This window comes from Acaromyces ingoldii, assembly GCF_003144295.1.
Source record: "Acaromyces ingoldii strain MCA 4198 unplaced genomic scaffold FA10scaffold_2, whole genome shotgun sequence".
In the NCBI taxonomy this organism is placed as follows: Eukaryota; Fungi; Basidiomycota; class Exobasidiomycetes; order Exobasidiales; family Cryptobasidiaceae; genus Acaromyces; species Acaromyces ingoldii.
Window position 1 is genome coordinate 338,873 of NW_020290248.1, and position 15,832 is coordinate 354,704.

Consider the following 15,832-nt stretch of genomic DNA (forward strand, 5'->3'; position numbering starts at 1 on the left):
TTCTGCTCTTGGAATTATTGGTTTCGGGCTTGCAAATGGATTCGGGGGTGTCTCTCCCCACACTGGGCCTGTCTTCGATCTAAGCCGGCCTCGTCCTCATCCGATCTCAGTAGGACGCCTTTCTTCATCCCTCCTCCTCCTCCTCAACATCACAATTTTCCCTCGTCCGCCGTCCGCCAACTCTCTGCCTCCCTCCCTCCTCCCTCCCCTCTCTTTCTGATCCAACCGTCTCCCGCTCCCCCAACCCTCCTCCGACCCCTTCCACCTTGTTTTTCCCGGCACTCGTTTTGCTTTATTAATTTCCCGTCTTAATAAACTTAGCAAGCAACCCGACTTTTCGTCGGTGACCGGCGACCTCGTCCTCTCTTTTCACCAGGCTTTTCCCACCACCTTTCCCCCCCGCCATCGAGGCACTAACTCCATTCGGAGCGAACTCTCGATCGATGTCCAACTTCATCGACTACAGCCGCAGGAGGCGCGATGAGGGCACGCCTTCGCCCCAGGGCAGCATCCAGCAGGCTGACCACGCCGACCACGGCAACGGCGCTGCTGCCAACCCGTTCAGCGATGGTGAACACGAGAACAGGCACCGTGGGCTGAGCCTGGGGACGGTGGCGAGCAACCCGTACAGGAGCCCGTTTGAGCAGAACTACAAGAACGAACAACCTGCAGGGGGGTACGAGCACCCGGCCACGGGTCGTGGACACCACTTTGACATTGAACAGGTCCACACCGATGTCCCTGAGGGCGGGCAGCGCTACCAGGGCCAGCAAAACGAGCCGTTCTTCGACCCTACCTTCCGCGGTGAGTTTTTTTTAGAAGGAAGCCTCCTCTCCTTCAGGCAAAGCCACTCACACGGTGAATGTATGCGCACCAGGCTATGAGGAGGAGGAGCCCCTGGAGATGGCCTTCTTCGACCACGTCGTGCAAAACTACGGCGATATGAGCTTCATCAACCGCAACCGTCTCATGGTCCGCCAGGCGCTCTCGTTCGGTCTCACCCTCGGCGCCCTCGGTCTCGTCCTCGTTGCCTCGTTTGCCGCATACCTCAACCCCCTCAAGAAGACGCCCCCGCAGGCGCGCGCCGACCGCGAGTATGAGCGAAGGGTCACGGGCGAGCGCTTCAGCGGCAAGCCGGCCTACTACTCGGAGGTGAGCCGCCTTTTCTTCTTTTTCGCTCTCCGCTGCTCTCCCTTGCTGACCCTGACGGTGCCTAATTCCTTCTCATGTCGCCAGTTCTGGGGCTACCGTTGCGACGAGCACGAGATCATCACCGAGGGCGGCTGGATCCTCAAGGCCCACCGCATCTCCGACCCCCGCCGCGCCGGCCCGCCCGGCTACCCCGTCATCCTCCAGCACGGTATTCTCTGCAACTCGTCGCATTTCTTCGTCTGTGAGGAGCGCTCCATGGCCTTCTGGCTCGTTGACCAGGGCTACGACGTATGGGCCACCAACATCCGTGCCAACTTTGAAGCCGGCCACACCGAGTACACACGAAACGACCCCCGCTTCTGGGCCTTTGGTATCAAGGAGCTCGCCTATGACCTCCGCGACGTCATCGAGTTCATCACCGGCGCCACTGGACGGCCCCGCGTGGCCTACGTCGGCCACTCGCAGGGCTCTGGCTCCATGTACATTGCCCTCTCGCCAGGCGTGTGCCCCGAGGTCGGCCAGAAGATCAGCTCCTTCACCGCCATTGGTCCCTCCGTCTACGCCGGCCCCGTGCTGCGCAAGTTCCCCTTCAGCCTCATGCGCCAATTTCGCTCCCGCAAGTGGTGGTCCACCATCTTTGGCGTCAAGGAGTTCATCCCCGCCATCGGTCTCTTCCAAAAGTACCTGCCCGCCTTCTGGTTCGGCCACCTCGGCTACGTCATCTTTTCCTTCCTCTTTGGCTTCCACGACCACAACTGGGTCAACCGCCAGAAGCCAAAGATTTTCCGGTCCCTGCCCGTCCCCACGTCTTCGGAGCTCCTCTACTACTACATGTCTGGCTTTTCCCACCGTGGCTGCATCTTTGACCCGCGTGTGACCAAGCCCTGGTTCCCCAAGACGTTCCCCAGGCACAGCATCTACTACGGCAACCTCGACTACCTCGTCCTGGGCAAGCCCCTGGCACAGCGCATGGAGCGAAACGAAAAGAACGTCGACATTGTCCACGCCGTCGAGCTCGAGGGCTACGAGCACCTCGACTTCATCATGGGCATCGACGCCCACCGCGTCGTCTACACCGGCATCAAGGACACCATCGAGAGCTCCATCTCGGACGAGGAGAGGAGCCCCGAGATGGCCGAGAGGAGGTAGAGTCGGACCTCTCGACTGACCACCTTCACCGACTGACCGAACCGACGGACTCCACCCGATGATATCCCGCAAACAAAACTCAACCACACGCTCTTTTTCTCTCTTTTGATTCTCCCACGGGGCGCGAGGCGCCGATGAAGCCTCCCCTTTCTCTGGCCCAGTACTTACTACTTGTCTTGGCTCTTCCCCGCTCTTTTCGTAATTCTCCCTATTGTTGTAGTACTCCTTCGCACGCAGGCCAGACGCTGCCCACTCCCCCACCTTTGCTTTCCCAGTGTTCGTTCTGTCTATAACTCTCTCTCTCTCGTTGCCTGAATGCTCATCGAACGTTCGCAGCTTATTCGCAGCTTGTTTGCAGCTTTCTTATTGCTTGGCTACTTAGTTCGGTAGTACCCTTGCCTACTTTTTCGTCTCGGCAAGAATGACGTCGAGGCAGTCCCGGACGTCCTGCCGTCTGGCCTCTTCGTCGAAGCGGTCGGTGGCCGACCAGCCGAGGCGCTCGTGTCCGCGGCGAGCGATGCAGCGGCAGTTTGTGCGGCAGGGCCAAATGGGCGTGCGTGCGTCGACGTCGACGTCGGCCTGGGACCGCGCGGCATCCTCGATGCGGACGCCCTTCATCGAGGCGTCAAACGGCGGGCATGGCACGGCGCGTGGCTCGGCCGACGCGACGAGGCCGCGCTCGACGCTGAGGACATGGCCGATCGACGCGGCCACCTGCCGGAAATCGATGAGGTCGTCGTTGTACGAGGCAAAGTAGAAGCCCTCGTGTGCCTCTCTCTTCGCCTCACCCTGCCCCTGTCCCTCGCCCTCCTTGTCGCCAGCAGCGAGGTGGAGCGCGACGAGGCGCGTGATGAGGCCGACGCAGTCGCGCAGCGAGACGTGCACCCAGACATTCTTGCCCGTGCCCACGTACGTGGCGTGGCCATTGTGGAGCGCCTTGCGGACCATGTCGGGCACGAGTGTCGATAGCTTTGCGCCGGGCCCGGGCGACGGGCCCCAGACGAGGGCTGGGCACACGATTGAGGCCCAGAGCGCGCCAGAGGTGTCTGCCTCGACGATTCTTTGTGTGGGGCATGGTCAGTTTAGACACAGCAAGGGGGATGAGGGAGACTCGGCTCACTCGAGATCGATGGAGCGGTGTGCGGCGCTGTCGGGGATGCTGGCGATGGACTTCGTGTCGCCGTCTGGACGACTCTTCACAGTCAGCAGTGCTCGCCACTTGCCGTGCTCTTGATGCACAAAAACTCACCGTCATAGAGCGGCGTCTCGACGTAGTCGCCCACGGGCTCGCTCTCGATGAGCTGCACGCCGCTGAGGTGGATGAGCGTGCCCCTGCGCCCTTGCTGGCGCTTGCCCTTGACGAGGCCGCGGTTGATGGCCCGTGTCAGCTCGAGGTCGTCGGAGGTGGCCGCATTGATGGCGAGGTCCGCCTGGGACGAGAGCTGCTCCACTGTCTCGTACCATGCTGGCCCCTCGCGCGGCACGACGGGCACCTCGACGGTGCCGGAGAAGGCGGCAGCAGAGGAAGGGAGCGAGGCGCGCCAGCGCTGCACGTCTGCGGCCTTGGCGGGCGACGAGACGGGCAGGACCAGGCGCGCCAGGCCTGGAGGCGGCGACTGGAGCAGCGCGTGCAACACGGCCCCGCCGATGTAGCCCGTGCTTCCGAGGTGGAGGATCGTCAAAGCCATGGTTGTCTATCTTGTCCTTGTCCTAGAGGAGGAAAAGGGAGGAAGGAGCAAGAGAAGTTCGCATGCACCCAAGTGGAGAAGGTGGCCAAAGCCGAAGACCGACTTCCGAGCGGGCGCGCGTCCAAAGGCGCGCTTTTAGTTAGACTAACAGGGCTGTTGGTCTCGGTCCAACACGCACGCACCAGCCACACGACGCAAGGACACAAACAAGGATGCCGGTGCGCGAGGAGCGCATGTCGTCTGCGTGGGAGAGCGCCCGCCGGCAGGTGCTACTCCTCGACGATGGCGGTCGCGAGCGTACGGGCGAGCGGTGGACATTCCAGACGGGCATCCTGGAGCAGATCATTCGCGATCCCCTGGCATGCGACGGCGGCGCATTCAGCCAGCTCGAGGCAGCGATGGACACGAGTGCGCCCCTCGAGGGAGCGCTGCTGAGCGAGCTTGTTGCCTGGTTCATCAGCAGCATCAGTAAGCGAATCGAGGGCCTCGTCCAGCAAGAGTCAGAGCGATGCGCGCCGCTGGAGAGCAACACGGGCGCTTTTCTCAGCAGGCTGGCAAGGGCCGACAGGCTGTGGGAGAAGTGCATGTATTGGGCCCATCTCGGAGGGGGATTGAATCACGACGCTTGCTATACGGCCAGATGTGCAGCATTCGACCACGCCCTCCAACGGCACCACGAGTCCATGCGTCGCTTCGTTGAGGCCTGTTTCAGGAGGCCGCGAGATCACTCCGAGGGCGCTCAGCAGTGCAGAGACGTTCTCTACCAGCTCGGCATGGGCGATCTGATGTACCGTTTCATCTCGCAGGCCGCAGGCAACCTCGTCCGGAGCGTCGTCCAGGCGGGGCCAGATCAAGGGCGCGACTACGACGAGGTGGCCGACCTGGCACGCATCCTCATTGAGTACACGTGCGAGGCATTCCCCATCCTCGACGACTGGATCAGGAGCAAGATCATGCCCCTCGTCGTCCACTGGCTTGCGCCCTGGGCAGACATTGACCGCGTGCTGTCCCTCGACGCCGGCCTCTGTCCCGATGCCAAACTGCTGCACCAGGTCCAGTCGCTGCTCGAGAGCCTGCAGGAGAAGATGAGCGTGTGCCTGGGCAGGCTGCGCTCCAAGCAGCTGTTCGACATCGTCGTCGACTTCCCCCACTCGGGTCCAGCGCTCGAGGACCTGCGCCGGTGCATCGCAGTTGAAGCAGACATCAAACGCGCCATCTCGCGCGACCTCGACGGCTTCCTTCAGGCCCGTCTGCTGCACCCGGGCGCCTCGACAAAGAGCATCCTCCAGGTGTACACCCATCTCATCCGCGCACTTCGCTTGGCCGACCCCAGCGGCGTCGTCCTCTCGCATGTCATCGGCCCTGTCCGTGCCTACCTCCGACGCCGGCCGGACACGGTGCCGATCATCGTCTCGAGCCTGCTCGGCCAGTCGCAGGACTTTACCCTCCTCAGCGACATGATGCGTGATCCTGGCCAGGGCTCCAGCGCGCCCGCGCCCACGAGTGCGGACCTGTCGGCCATGTACGACGAGGAGCACCCGGCGCATCCAGCCGACGCTCTCGTCGTCGATCTTTCACAACAGCAGCATCACCACCAACACCATCATCATCATCACAATCATCACCTCTACGGCGGCATCACCCAGCGTTCCATCATGGTGCCCATCGACGACCCGGACTGGGCGCCCCGGCCAATTGATGCAGGCCCTGACTACCGACAGAGCCGCAAGTCAGACGTGATTGCTATGATCATCTCCATCTTTGACGACGAGGCCGGCTTCGTCGAGGCGCTGGAGCGCAGCACGGCCGAGCAGATCATCAAGGTGGAGAACTACGATGCGCGAAACGAGGTGGGTTTTAATGAGACAGGCTACTTGTGTCATCATTGGGCTGACACGACTGGCACGCTTGGCCAGTACGAGATCAACGAGAACCTCAAGCGGCGCTTTGGCGATGCGTCGCTGGGCAAGTGCGACACGATCATCAAGGATGTCAAAAAGTCACAGCGCTACGACCGCAGCATCCACGACGGTCATTCCCAGGCACAGGCACAGGCACAAGCAGGTGAAGGAAAGGAGGAGCAGGGCGCGCTCGCGGCATTGCACCCGCTCATCATCAGCCGGCAGTTCTGGCCCGATCTCGAAGAGGAGGGCGCCGCTGCGAGGAATGCATCGGCATCGACAATGTTTGCGAAGATGTCGCAGTCTGCCCCGCCTGCCGCGGCTTCTTCATCATCAAAGGCATCTGCGCTCGCGGCATCGCTCTCGCTCGACGCCGCACCGCCCGGTGGCGCGCGCCTCAAGATGCCTGGCCAGTTTCTCGAGGCGCAGGAGAGGTACGTGGAAAAGTTCAAGGAGGTGGCAGACATGAAGACGCTGCGGTGGATGAGCGCACGCGGGCGCATCAGGCTCGAGCTCGAGATGGACGACGGCAGGTGCATCGAGGAGGACGTCGTGCCGCTCCAGGCCGCCGTGCTCGAGTGCGTCAACAATGCTTCAGACAGCGGCGCCAGGCCCGAGGAGATTGCGAGGGAGCTCGAATGCGACGCACGGGCCGTCGGGGAGGCGCTGGCCTTTTGGGCCGCAAAGGGCATCCTCGGCGAGGTGCCTGGTCAAGCGGGCATGTACCGTGTCTTCGATGGCCAGGCTCTTCCATCCTGAGTCCTTTACTCTGCTCTGCTCTGTACTGTACAATTACCACTCTTTCAAGCACGATATACCCTGCCTTCCCAACAATCAAAGAGAGAGGCGACTTGCTGTCTCAACCCCACAATACCAGGGTAGCCAACGAAGAAACCCCAAGCTGCGAGTCCAATCCAATCCAGCCGGAGAATAAATCGAAAGTGCAAAATCAAACAAAAGCCAAAGAAAAGTTGAATGAAAAGAAGTGGACCCACGGGAGACAAGAGAGAAAGAGGAAAAGCCGGCTCACTCACGCACACATGTGTGGTCGGGCATCATTTCTGTCGCCGCCCATTGTCTGTCTCCACCTCGCCGCTCGTGCGCTTGCTCCTACTCCTGCTCCTGCTCCTGCTCTTGCTCTTGCTCTCGCACAGAGAGTGAGCGTGATCGCAGCAGCGAGAGGACAGCAAGAAAGGCCGCCTTCCAGCTCACTTGCGTCGCAGTACTGCCGCCTCGCCGCCTTGCGCATCTCAGCATCTTCCGTTTGTCCGCACCGGGCCTACTCCGGCCGAGGATGCGAGGCGCATAACCAGTCAGCGCGCGGCCCCTTTTCGCTATATCCTTCGTCACCTGGACAGCCGCCTTTCAGCACCGACGGAAGCTCATCCCCATCCGCGTACAGGCATCTCTCTCGAAGGCGACATTGAGGCCACAGACCAGCCTAGCGAGACCCAACGTAGCATACACCTGGTAAGCACAATCCAACCAAGCACAGTCCAACCTGGCAAGACGCAGTCCCTATCGCAAGGATGAATTCAATCAGCTATCTCGACTCTGTCCTCACGCGCTCCCTCACCTCGACGTCGACCTCGTCGTCGACATCGACATCGACATCGGCGCGCCGAGCCTCGGGCACCTCGACGCCGTCGCACAGCGCCCCCGCTGACGAGACGGTCTTTGCGAGCCAGGGACGGCAGCCGCTCGGCCGGCGCGCGTCCGACTACTCGCTAAGCAGCCGGCGGCAGCGCGAGCGCCAGCGGCTCGCCCTCAGCCTCGGCTTCTCCTCCCTCGACGGGTCCGCTGAGCACGCCAGCAGCAGCAGCGGCGGCGCGAGGAAGAAGCGCTCGTCGAAGCGCAGCAGCCGCGCCGGCAGCGCGAGGGGCAGCGACATCGATGGACCCACTGCAGCCGAGTCCGACGCGAGGGACGCTTTTGCCGCCGCAGCCGCTATCGAGGCAGGCCAGTTGCGAGCCGGTGACGACGACGACAACAACAACGAGGGGGGTCGACGGAGACGCGAGCGGCATCCAAAGTCGTCGTCTGAGTCCGTGGTCGCCTCGTCGACGGACGAGAGGCGCCGGCTCAAGCGGACAAAGAGCACGCCGGCGCAGCTCCGCGACGCCAATCGAGGCGACGGCCGCAGTAGCAGCAGCAGCAGCAGAAGCAGCCGGTGGGGCAGCCTCTGGGGCCTCGGTGGCTGGCTGGATGGGTCGGAGAGCTACGACTCGTATGCGCGGAGGTCGTCTTCATCATCTGCTGCGGCGGCTGGGACTGCTTCTTCGTCGGTGCGCGCAGGCCGGCGCGGCGGCAGTGTGGGCGAGACGGACACGCAGGCAGCGAGGACGCGGCGGCGGGCATCGTCGGGCGAGGCCAACATCGACGGCATTGCACCCCAGCTGCTCCTGTCTGAGCGCGAGCGCGAGGACGTCGTCGACTTTGAAGGCTTCGACCCCGACGACGACGGACAGTCTCCCATCGCGCCGCCCTCAACGCCCCATCCTTCTGTGCTGGACCAAACACAGCAGCAGCAGCTGACACCCACGGCCACGCCCTCGCCTGGTGGCACGAGGGGTGGGCTGAGCAGCATCGGCACGGGGTCCCGCCTGAGCTCGCTCCTCTTTGGCGCCCTCAACCCGCTCACCGACGACTACTTTGGGCCGCAGCCGAGCAACAGCGCGGCGGCGAGCCATGCGCGCAGGTCGTCGGCAGAGGAGAGGGAGCAGCGGCGCCAGCGAAAGGCGTCGTCGAACAAGGTCGCATCAAAGTCACAGCAGGAGAAGCAGGAAAAGCAACAGCAAGAGAAGCAGCCGCAAGAGAAGCAGCAGATGGCACCGGCTGCCACGGCGACGCTCGTCGTTGTTGAGCAGAAGCCCGCTGCTGCTGAGGACGGCGACGACGACGACGACGTATCGGCGGCCAAGCACAAAGAGGCCGGCGCGACATCCAGCGACGACGGAGGGGCGCCCTCGGACCCGCCGCCGCCGTACTCGGACGTGGCCTCGTCTCTGTCGGCATCATCCTCGTCATCGTCCTCGTCTCTGCTCCTCTCTGTGCCCCAGCTGCCGACGAGCAGCGGCGTCGACTCGCTCCCTTCATCGCGCAAGTCAGCGCCAAGACGCATGGCATCGGGGCTGGGCAGGGGCCTCAGAAGGGTCCTCGAGGTGCTCCGGAGGATCGTGCTTGCCATCCTGCTTGCCCCTGCTCGTGTCGTCTACCACGGCCGAACAGCGCGGCGGAGGAAGCAGCAGCAGCAGCAGCAGCAGCAGGCAGTTGCAGTCGCAGTCACCGCTGAATCACCGCATCGAAGGAGCGCAGACGAGCCTGCTGCTGCTGATTCACCCTCGCGGCCCACCGTCGGCCGCACCGGCTCCCTCATCAAGTTCCAGACGCAGTCACAGGCTGATCGGCCAACGGCGGCGCGCCACGTCGCTGGACGGCGCTCCCATCGCCCGCCCACGCCCAGCGCAGACCGCTCCGTCTTTGACGACCAGCAGCTCGCAGACGCCGCTGCAGCGGGCGCAGGCGCCACGCTCTCCGTTGCCGACGACGAGAAGCAGGGCCAGCAGGAGAGCGAGCTCAGCGAGACGGACGAGGACCAGGTCGTGACCGAGGAACAGGCCGAGGCGAGGGCGCTGAGAAAGGCACAGCGAGCACAGCGACTGGGACAGCGACTGGGACTGCAGCAGGCCCAGCGCGCGGACGACGCAAAGGCAGATGGAGGACTGAGCAGCCGGCTGCTTCCGAACCCCAACCCCGTCGACCCGCTCCTCGCGCACGACCGCCGCGTCAAGCCAGTGTCGGGCACGAGAAAGGACGCCGAGCTCAGGGCCGCGCAGCTGAGCCAGGCTGTTACTATGGTCACGGCCCCGGGCGCAACGGGTACGGCCGCCGTCGCCGTTGCTCACCGTGGGCCTTCCTCCTCGCTCATCCACCACTCGCCAAAGGTACTCGTCCTCGACCTCGACGAGACGCTCATCCACTCGACCAGCCGCAACCCGACCTGGAGTGCGCTGGCCGAGAAGGGACGGGGCGCCTCGATCTCGACCGGTGGCAGCCTCCTTGGCCTCGAGGGTCTCGGCGGCGTCCTCGGCCTCCGCGGACAGGTCGGCGTGCGGCCTCACCAGGTAGAGGTCGTTCTCGATGGCCGCAGCATCGTCTACCACGTCTACAAGCGGCCCCACGTCGACTACTTTCTGCGCAAGGTCGCCTCATGGTACCACGTCGTTGTTTTCACCGCCTCTGTCCAAGAGTATGCCGACCCGGTCATTGACTGGCTCGACCAGGGCCGCGGCCTGATTGGCACCCGCCTCTTTCGCGACTCGTGCACCTACAGGAACGGCAGCTACCAAAAGAATCTCGCCCACGTCGACGCGGACCTGTCGCGCGTCTGCCTGGTCGACAACAGCCCGGCCTCGTACCAGATCAACCAGGCAAATGGCATTCCCATCGAGGGCTGGACCCACGACCCAAATGACGAGGGCCTCCTCGACCTGCTCCCCGTGCTCGACTCGTTGCGCTTCGCAAGCGACGTCCGCCACATTCTCGGCGTAAGAGGCTTCTGAAGCGCGGGGGGGAGGGACCCCTTCTCACATCATTGCAGTAGTAGTAGTGCTTTGTGTCATGACTGAAATATCTAACTTAATGGCACGTGTTTTTTCATCAAAATATCTTGGATAATGCACGTGGTGATCTAAGCGAATAATGAGCTGGGAGGGCCCAGTGGGCGGGCGCGGTGCGAAGAGGGCGCTCCGAGCCGTCCCGTTTCTTGTCCGTTGGCTTCATCACTGTTCCTTGGCGCGCGAAGCTTGGTGAGTTGGGACTTCGATTGATTCTGCATCGCTGGCAACTGGAGATGGCGGTTTGCGAGAGGGGAGATTAAGGCGACGGGGAAAGGGGTGACGGGCGGCGATGGTGGTGTTGCAGAGGCGCTGTGCGATGATCTGATATGGACAGAGAAACGGAAGAAAGGAAGGAGGACGCGCGGATGGATGGGTGGATGCGTCTGCTCGAGCACAAACTTGATGTCTGGGTGGGCTGCAGATGCGACGGAGGCTCGGCGCAAATGGAAAAAGAGACGATTGGATATCTTGGAGGAGGAAGGGAGCGCAAACAAGCGAGAAAAGCAGACAACGAAACTGATCAGCGGCCTTGCTCCCACCTGCAGAGAAACACACACCCATCATGCTCTCGCGCAACGTCCTCACCGCCGCTCGTCGTGGCGTGGCCTCCCGCTCGACGGTCAGCGGCGTCCGATACGCCTCGAACCTGCCGATCCCGCCCAAGGTGGCCACCCCCCAGTCGGTCCAGGGCCCTGCCGGCGGAGACAGCGCGCGCATGTCGGCCGTCGTTGACTTCTACAAGAGCTTGCCAAAGGGTCAGGCACCCGCCAAGCGAGGCGGTGGCATCAAGGCTCGGTGAGTAGTTGCGCTCCTCACTTTTCCACTACCAAAAATCCGGTTGGCTGACGAAGAATTATATTTCAGCTTCTTCGATGGAAAGAACGCTTCGGGCGCACCGATCCTCGCCGTCATCGGGACGCTCTTCCTCATTGGCTACTCGCTCGAGTACCAGCACCTGAAGCACCACAAGAACTACGAGCACTAAGCTCGTCGTCCATTGAAATCTGGGTATGTACTCACTCACCTTCACCTTGAACATTTCTTCTCTTCTCGAGCTGACTCTGTTCTCCTCTCAGTGCTCATGCTTCTCAACAAACGTACCTCTCCCTTGCAAGAACCCGGCGACACCCCTTTTCCTCCTTCTTTGTCCTTGAGTGAAAGCTCACTCGATTGAGGACTGGGCAAGCACGTCTGAAGGGCCTCTGCTCATATCCTCAAATATCTCTACTTCTTCTGTTTCGTCGGCCGATCTCTTGGGTCGGAACCCTGTTTAAGAAGCTACGAATGCCCAGCAATGGAGATGACTAGACAAAGACAGATCATGGCTTGAGTGTGCTCTACAATGTGTCGTTCCTATTTTCGCCTCTTCTGACCTGTAGGCAGCATCGCTTTGCCTGGCTGTCAGAAGCGGTGACAAATGGCTCCGTCATGACCGAATAAAAAAGTTGCTGCAGGTAGAGAAGACTCGACGAACCTCCCAATTCTTCTTGTGGCTCTTCGCACGTTCTTCCGCCCCCTCCTCCTTGCTCGTTCTGCCTTCTGACTGCCGACGAAGTTCACCACCCCTCTGTATTCGAACATGCCGGCTCCAGCCCCATTTCCGCGCGTCAAGCGCCAGCTGCTCATCTCTGACTTTGACGAGTCCATGGCCGATGCCGACAGCGACCGATGGACATTTGAGGTCCTCTCGCCGCGCCTCCGCCGGCAATTTGACGACCTCTCACACGCGCCCCTGGCAGAGCGCATGCAGTTCACGGACCTCTGCGCGCACCTGCTCGAGAAGCTGCACGTCGAAGAGGGCAAAGGCGAGCAGGACGTGCGCGCGGCCCAGCGCCAGCTCTACATGCACCCGGCCATGGTGCGCGGCTTCCGCGCCATGCGTGACGCCAAGGCAGACACAGAGACGCAGACGACTTGCTTCCTGCTGAGCAACTCAAACGAGGTCTACCTCGGCACCATTCTCGAGGTGAGTTGATTTGCCCTCCTTTCCTTCTTCTCCTTCCCTTCTTGCACCCTCTGCCCCCGGCTCTCTTGCCGCCTGTCGTCCGACAGGGCCAGGTGTGCACCTCCTCCTGACGATCAGTCACTGACGCAGACCATGACCCGGGGTTGCACAAAACCAGCACCACGGCCTGCAGACATCGACGTACCGCCTCTTTGACGAAATCGTGACGAATCCCGCGCACTTTGAGCCGTCGGGCCTGCTCCGCCTCTCGCGCAGGATCCTCGCAACGGCAAAGGACCAGCACGACTGCAAGGTCGGCTGCAGCGCCAACATGTGCAAGGGAGACGAGCTTGAGGCGTTCCTGGCCAGAAGAGGCGGGCGTGAGGCAGCAGGCTTCGAGAGACTCATTTACCTCGGCGATGGCGGCAACGACTACTGTCCTGTCATGAGGATGCAGGAGCAGGATGTTGCGCTGGTTCGGAGAGGCAGGGGCCTCGAGAAGAGGATCAAGTCCGAGGGGGAACCAAAATGTCAGGTCAGGTGGTGGAACGACGCTTGGGAGGTCGAGGAGCTCTTTGCCGCGCTGAGAAATCAGCCGCTGTATTAGAAGAACACAGGAGCTCAACCAATCATAGAGAAGAAAGTCATGTCATGATCATGATGTCGGTGCAAGATTTTTGAACCATGGGTGTGTGTGTGTGATGGCAAGAGTACAAGGATGTCGGTCATGAGAGCTGCGCTACATGACGACGAATGATGACGAATGACAATGTCGAGAATGTTTTGGGTTTGGCGTCTCTAAGACCTCGGCTTCTCCTTCTTCTCCTTGAAGAGAGCGAGGAGCGAGACACCAGAGACCTTGACGACCTTGAAGCGGACACCGGGGATATCACCCTTTGCCTTGCCCTTGCGACCGAAACCAGAGATGAGGACCTCGTCGTTCTCGTCTGAGTGAGAATATGACCGTCAGCATGATATTCCGAAGGCGGCAAGGGTAAAAGCCTCTTCGCACGATTCGACCTCCTCCGCTCTACGTGCTCCTTGGGCGGGCCTTCGTATCTTGCAATTCTCTGTCCACCCGTCCATCCAAACCCGACACCGCAGAAGTCGGACCGAGAAAGATGACTCACCGACGAAGTTCAAGCAACCGTCGTTGGGGACGAAGGCAGCAACCTTCTTTCCGTTCTTGATGAGCTGGACACGCACGCACTTTCGGATGGCCGAGTTGGGCTGCTTGGCCTCGACACCGACCTTCTCGAGGACGATGCCCTTGGCCTGCGAGGAACCTCCAGTGGGGGACGACTTGTAGAAGTTACCAAGCATGCGCTTGTTGTACTGGGCGTCGGCCCACTTGTTGAGGCGACGGTCCGAGCGCAGCTTGCGCGCGGTGAAGAGACCGGAAGGCTGACCCATGATGAAAGACTGCGTGGGGAGTGCCAGAGAGGTTAGAACGAGACATGCCCTGACAATTGTGCAAGGCTGGGCAGGTGGGTGCGCCTCGAGAGCATCGAGCCGGTCATTTTCTCCTCATTTCCTCCCTCCTTTCGGACACCAGTCTCTTTTCCCTCAGCGTTCAGCTGCCTCATCGGCCTTCTGTCATCGCGCAATTTCCAGTCTCAACCGATTCATCTCCTCCGTTCTCGACCTGGTCCGCCCAGCCCTCCAATCCTCTTCCTCTTTCGCTGCGAACTATACGCGGACGCTTCCTCCCTAGTGAAGGCATTCGATGCTCCAGAGGCGGCACCACGCCCAGCCACAATCGTAAATACTCACATTGTCGACTTGTCGGAAAGGGAGAAGGCGAGGGTTGAAGGTCGACCGGAAGGCTGCACGCCAGACTCGAAACAGCCCAAAGCCGCTGCTGCGGTGGTTTGCTCGACACGTGGATTTCGTGAGTACAAAATTATTTATGATTTTAAAATTGCTTACCAGCTTTCTAATCTTCCCGCGGGCGCGCAGTGCGACGCCCGCTGCCTCCTAGCGATGCGTTCTGGCATGTTGTGACGGGCGACGGTGTGTTGGCTTTGTTACGCGTGCTTGAGGGAAATCCGAATGACAGCGGCAAGGTATTGAATGCTAGACAGAGACATGAAAGAGCGTCGCCATAGGAAAGCCCGAGACCAGGCGCTTGAGCGGTCCTCCACTCCTTCTTTTCTTCTCACCGTGACGACCCTGCTTGGCTGACATGAGGTCTGACGATGAGACTGGCATGCCGTGGATCCGCCTTTGGTAGCCTCATCAGGCAGTGCACACCACAGGGCCTCCCATGGCAGTCTAATCGCGCTCTGAGTGCTGGCCCCCGGAGCTCGCTCCTCAGGCCTCTCGAGCCGCACGCCGAACTGATCGACCCACCGACATTTGCGAAGGAGTACCTCGAACCTGCTAGACCGGGCTTCTTTCCGGGCCTGATCCGTTCGGACTCGCCTTACGCCTGGCCCGCCTTTCGAGAATGGTCTGCACAGGGGGAGGGCGGAGAGGCTCTGCAGGGACTGGGGCGCAATGAGGAACTGCGAGACGCCATGGTGGAGGTCGAGATTGCACCCGTCGGAAGAGGCTACGGCGATGCTGTTGCGGACTCCTCATCGTCAAGCTGGAGCAAGGTCAATATACCATTCGGTGAGCCGCTCGGTTCCTCTTCAAGATCTGGTTAATTGATCGCTGAGACCGGTCCTCGCTCAGGCCTCTTCCTCGAAGCCTTTATCCGCAAATCGATACCCTGGTCAAGCGAGCCAGCCCAAGAGCTCGTTGGCTACGTTGCGCAACAAGACCTCTTCTCGCGCTCTCCTATCCTGCGCGACCAGTGCCCCACGCTCCCGCATCAGCACGCAGGCCCGCGCGGGGCCCTCGAGCAGTGGCGCCGAAACGTCTGGATTGGCGGTCGCGGCTCCTTTACACCCCTGCATCGGGATCCGTACGAGAACCTCTTTGTCCAAGTCGTAGGCTCAAAGAGGATCCACATGTTCCCGCCTCGCGCAGGGAAGCACCTCCATCTCTTCCCCGCATCCAGCTCGCAGCCCAACACGTCGCAGATCCCGACTGAAGAGCCATTGCTCTCGGAGAGCGTGTTGCGGCAGCATACAGAAGGCTCCTTTCCTGATCTCGAAAAGGCAATCAGCGACCCAGAGGCGAGGAGCGTCGTCCTCGATGCCGGCGATGTCCTCTTCATCCCGCAGGGCTGGATCCACTGCGTAGCGAGCCTCAGCATCAGTGCGAGTGTCAATGCATGGTTCCGCTGAGTCAAGAAGAGAAGAGACTGGTATTCTTTGGGTTTCAAATAGACGTACAAGTGAGAGAGAAAGTTGGGAGAAAGACAAAACCAATGACCAAAATGAGTGTGTGAGGAGGGTAGGAGAGCTTTGAGGGGAAAGGTGGTGGAGT

General features: G+C 61.3%; 8 protein-coding genes across 8 annotated transcripts; 6 read left to right on the forward strand and 2 right to left on the reverse strand.

Annotated features, from left to right (window-relative positions):
• The first annotated feature begins 115 nt into the window (after window positions 1-115).
• On the forward strand, window positions 116-2,642 carry FA10DRAFT_238659 (alpha/beta-hydrolase). The gene is made up of 3 exons (XM_025519147.1): window positions 116-804; window positions 878-1,152; window positions 1,237-2,642. Exons 1-3 carry the CDS (start codon window positions 444-446, stop codon window positions 2,299-2,301), a joined length of 1,701 nt encoding a protein of 566 aa, XP_025378415.1. The 5' UTR covers window positions 116-443; the 3' UTR covers window positions 2,302-2,642.
• Window positions 2,323-4,020, reverse strand: FA10DRAFT_265088 (hypothetical protein). Its single transcript, XM_025520917.1, has 3 exons — window positions 3,551-4,020; window positions 3,422-3,485; window positions 2,323-3,361 (listed from the first exon to the last, which is right to left on the reverse strand). The coding sequence occupies exons 1-3, from the start codon at window positions 3,987-3,989 to the stop codon at window positions 2,701-2,703; spliced, it is 1,164 nt and encodes a 387-aa protein (XP_025378416.1). The 5' UTR covers window positions 3,990-4,020; the 3' UTR covers window positions 2,323-2,700.
• A 652-nt stretch (window positions 4,021-4,672) lies between these two features.
• On the forward strand, window positions 4,673-6,649 carry FA10DRAFT_258640 (hypothetical protein; the record flags this gene model as incomplete). The annotated part of the gene is made up of 2 exons (XM_025519916.1): window positions 4,673-5,839; window positions 5,906-6,649. The coding sequence occupies 2 exons, from the start codon at window positions 4,673-4,675 to the stop codon at window positions 6,647-6,649; spliced, it is 1,911 nt and encodes a 636-aa protein (XP_025378417.1).
• A 225-nt stretch (window positions 6,650-6,874) lies between these two features.
• FA10DRAFT_62079 (hypothetical protein) lies at window positions 6,875-7,279 on the reverse strand. Its single transcript, XM_025525614.1, has one exon. It carries the CDS (start codon window positions 7,137-7,139, stop codon window positions 6,921-6,923), a length of 219 nt encoding a protein of 72 aa, XP_025378418.1. The 5' UTR covers window positions 7,140-7,279; the 3' UTR covers window positions 6,875-6,920.
• A 2,465-nt stretch (window positions 7,280-9,744) lies between these two features.
• Window positions 9,745-10,452, forward strand: FA10DRAFT_227421 (NLI interacting factor; the record flags this gene model as incomplete). Its single annotated transcript, XM_025518714.1, has 2 exons — window positions 9,745-9,937; window positions 10,019-10,452. 2 exons carry the CDS (start codon window positions 9,745-9,747, stop codon window positions 10,450-10,452), a joined length of 627 nt encoding a protein of 208 aa, XP_025378419.1.
• A 195-nt stretch (window positions 10,453-10,647) lies between these two features.
• Window positions 10,648-11,808, forward strand: FA10DRAFT_265091 (hypothetical protein). Its single transcript, XM_025520918.1, has 3 exons — window positions 10,648-11,304; window positions 11,374-11,517; window positions 11,586-11,808. Exons 1-2 carry the CDS (start codon window positions 11,072-11,074, stop codon window positions 11,492-11,494), a joined length of 354 nt encoding a protein of 117 aa, XP_025378420.1. The 5' UTR covers window positions 10,648-11,071; the 3' UTR covers window positions 11,495-11,517; window positions 11,586-11,808.
• Window positions 11,809-12,011: 203 nt separating this feature from the next.
• Window positions 12,012-13,124, forward strand: FA10DRAFT_265093 (hypothetical protein). The gene is made up of 2 exons (XM_025520919.1): window positions 12,012-12,475; window positions 12,633-13,124. Exons 1-2 carry the CDS (start codon window positions 12,089-12,091, stop codon window positions 13,059-13,061), a joined length of 816 nt encoding a protein of 271 aa, XP_025378421.1. The 5' UTR covers window positions 12,012-12,088; the 3' UTR covers window positions 13,062-13,124.
• Window positions 13,125-14,416: 1,292 nt separating this feature from the next.
• On the forward strand, window positions 14,417-15,779 carry FA10DRAFT_265097 (Clavaminate synthase-like protein). The gene is made up of 2 exons (XM_025520920.1): window positions 14,417-15,070; window positions 15,134-15,779. Exons 1-2 carry the CDS (start codon window positions 14,653-14,655, stop codon window positions 15,688-15,690), a joined length of 975 nt encoding a protein of 324 aa, XP_025378422.1. The 5' UTR covers window positions 14,417-14,652; the 3' UTR covers window positions 15,691-15,779.
• Window positions 15,780-15,832: the final 53 nt, after the last annotated feature.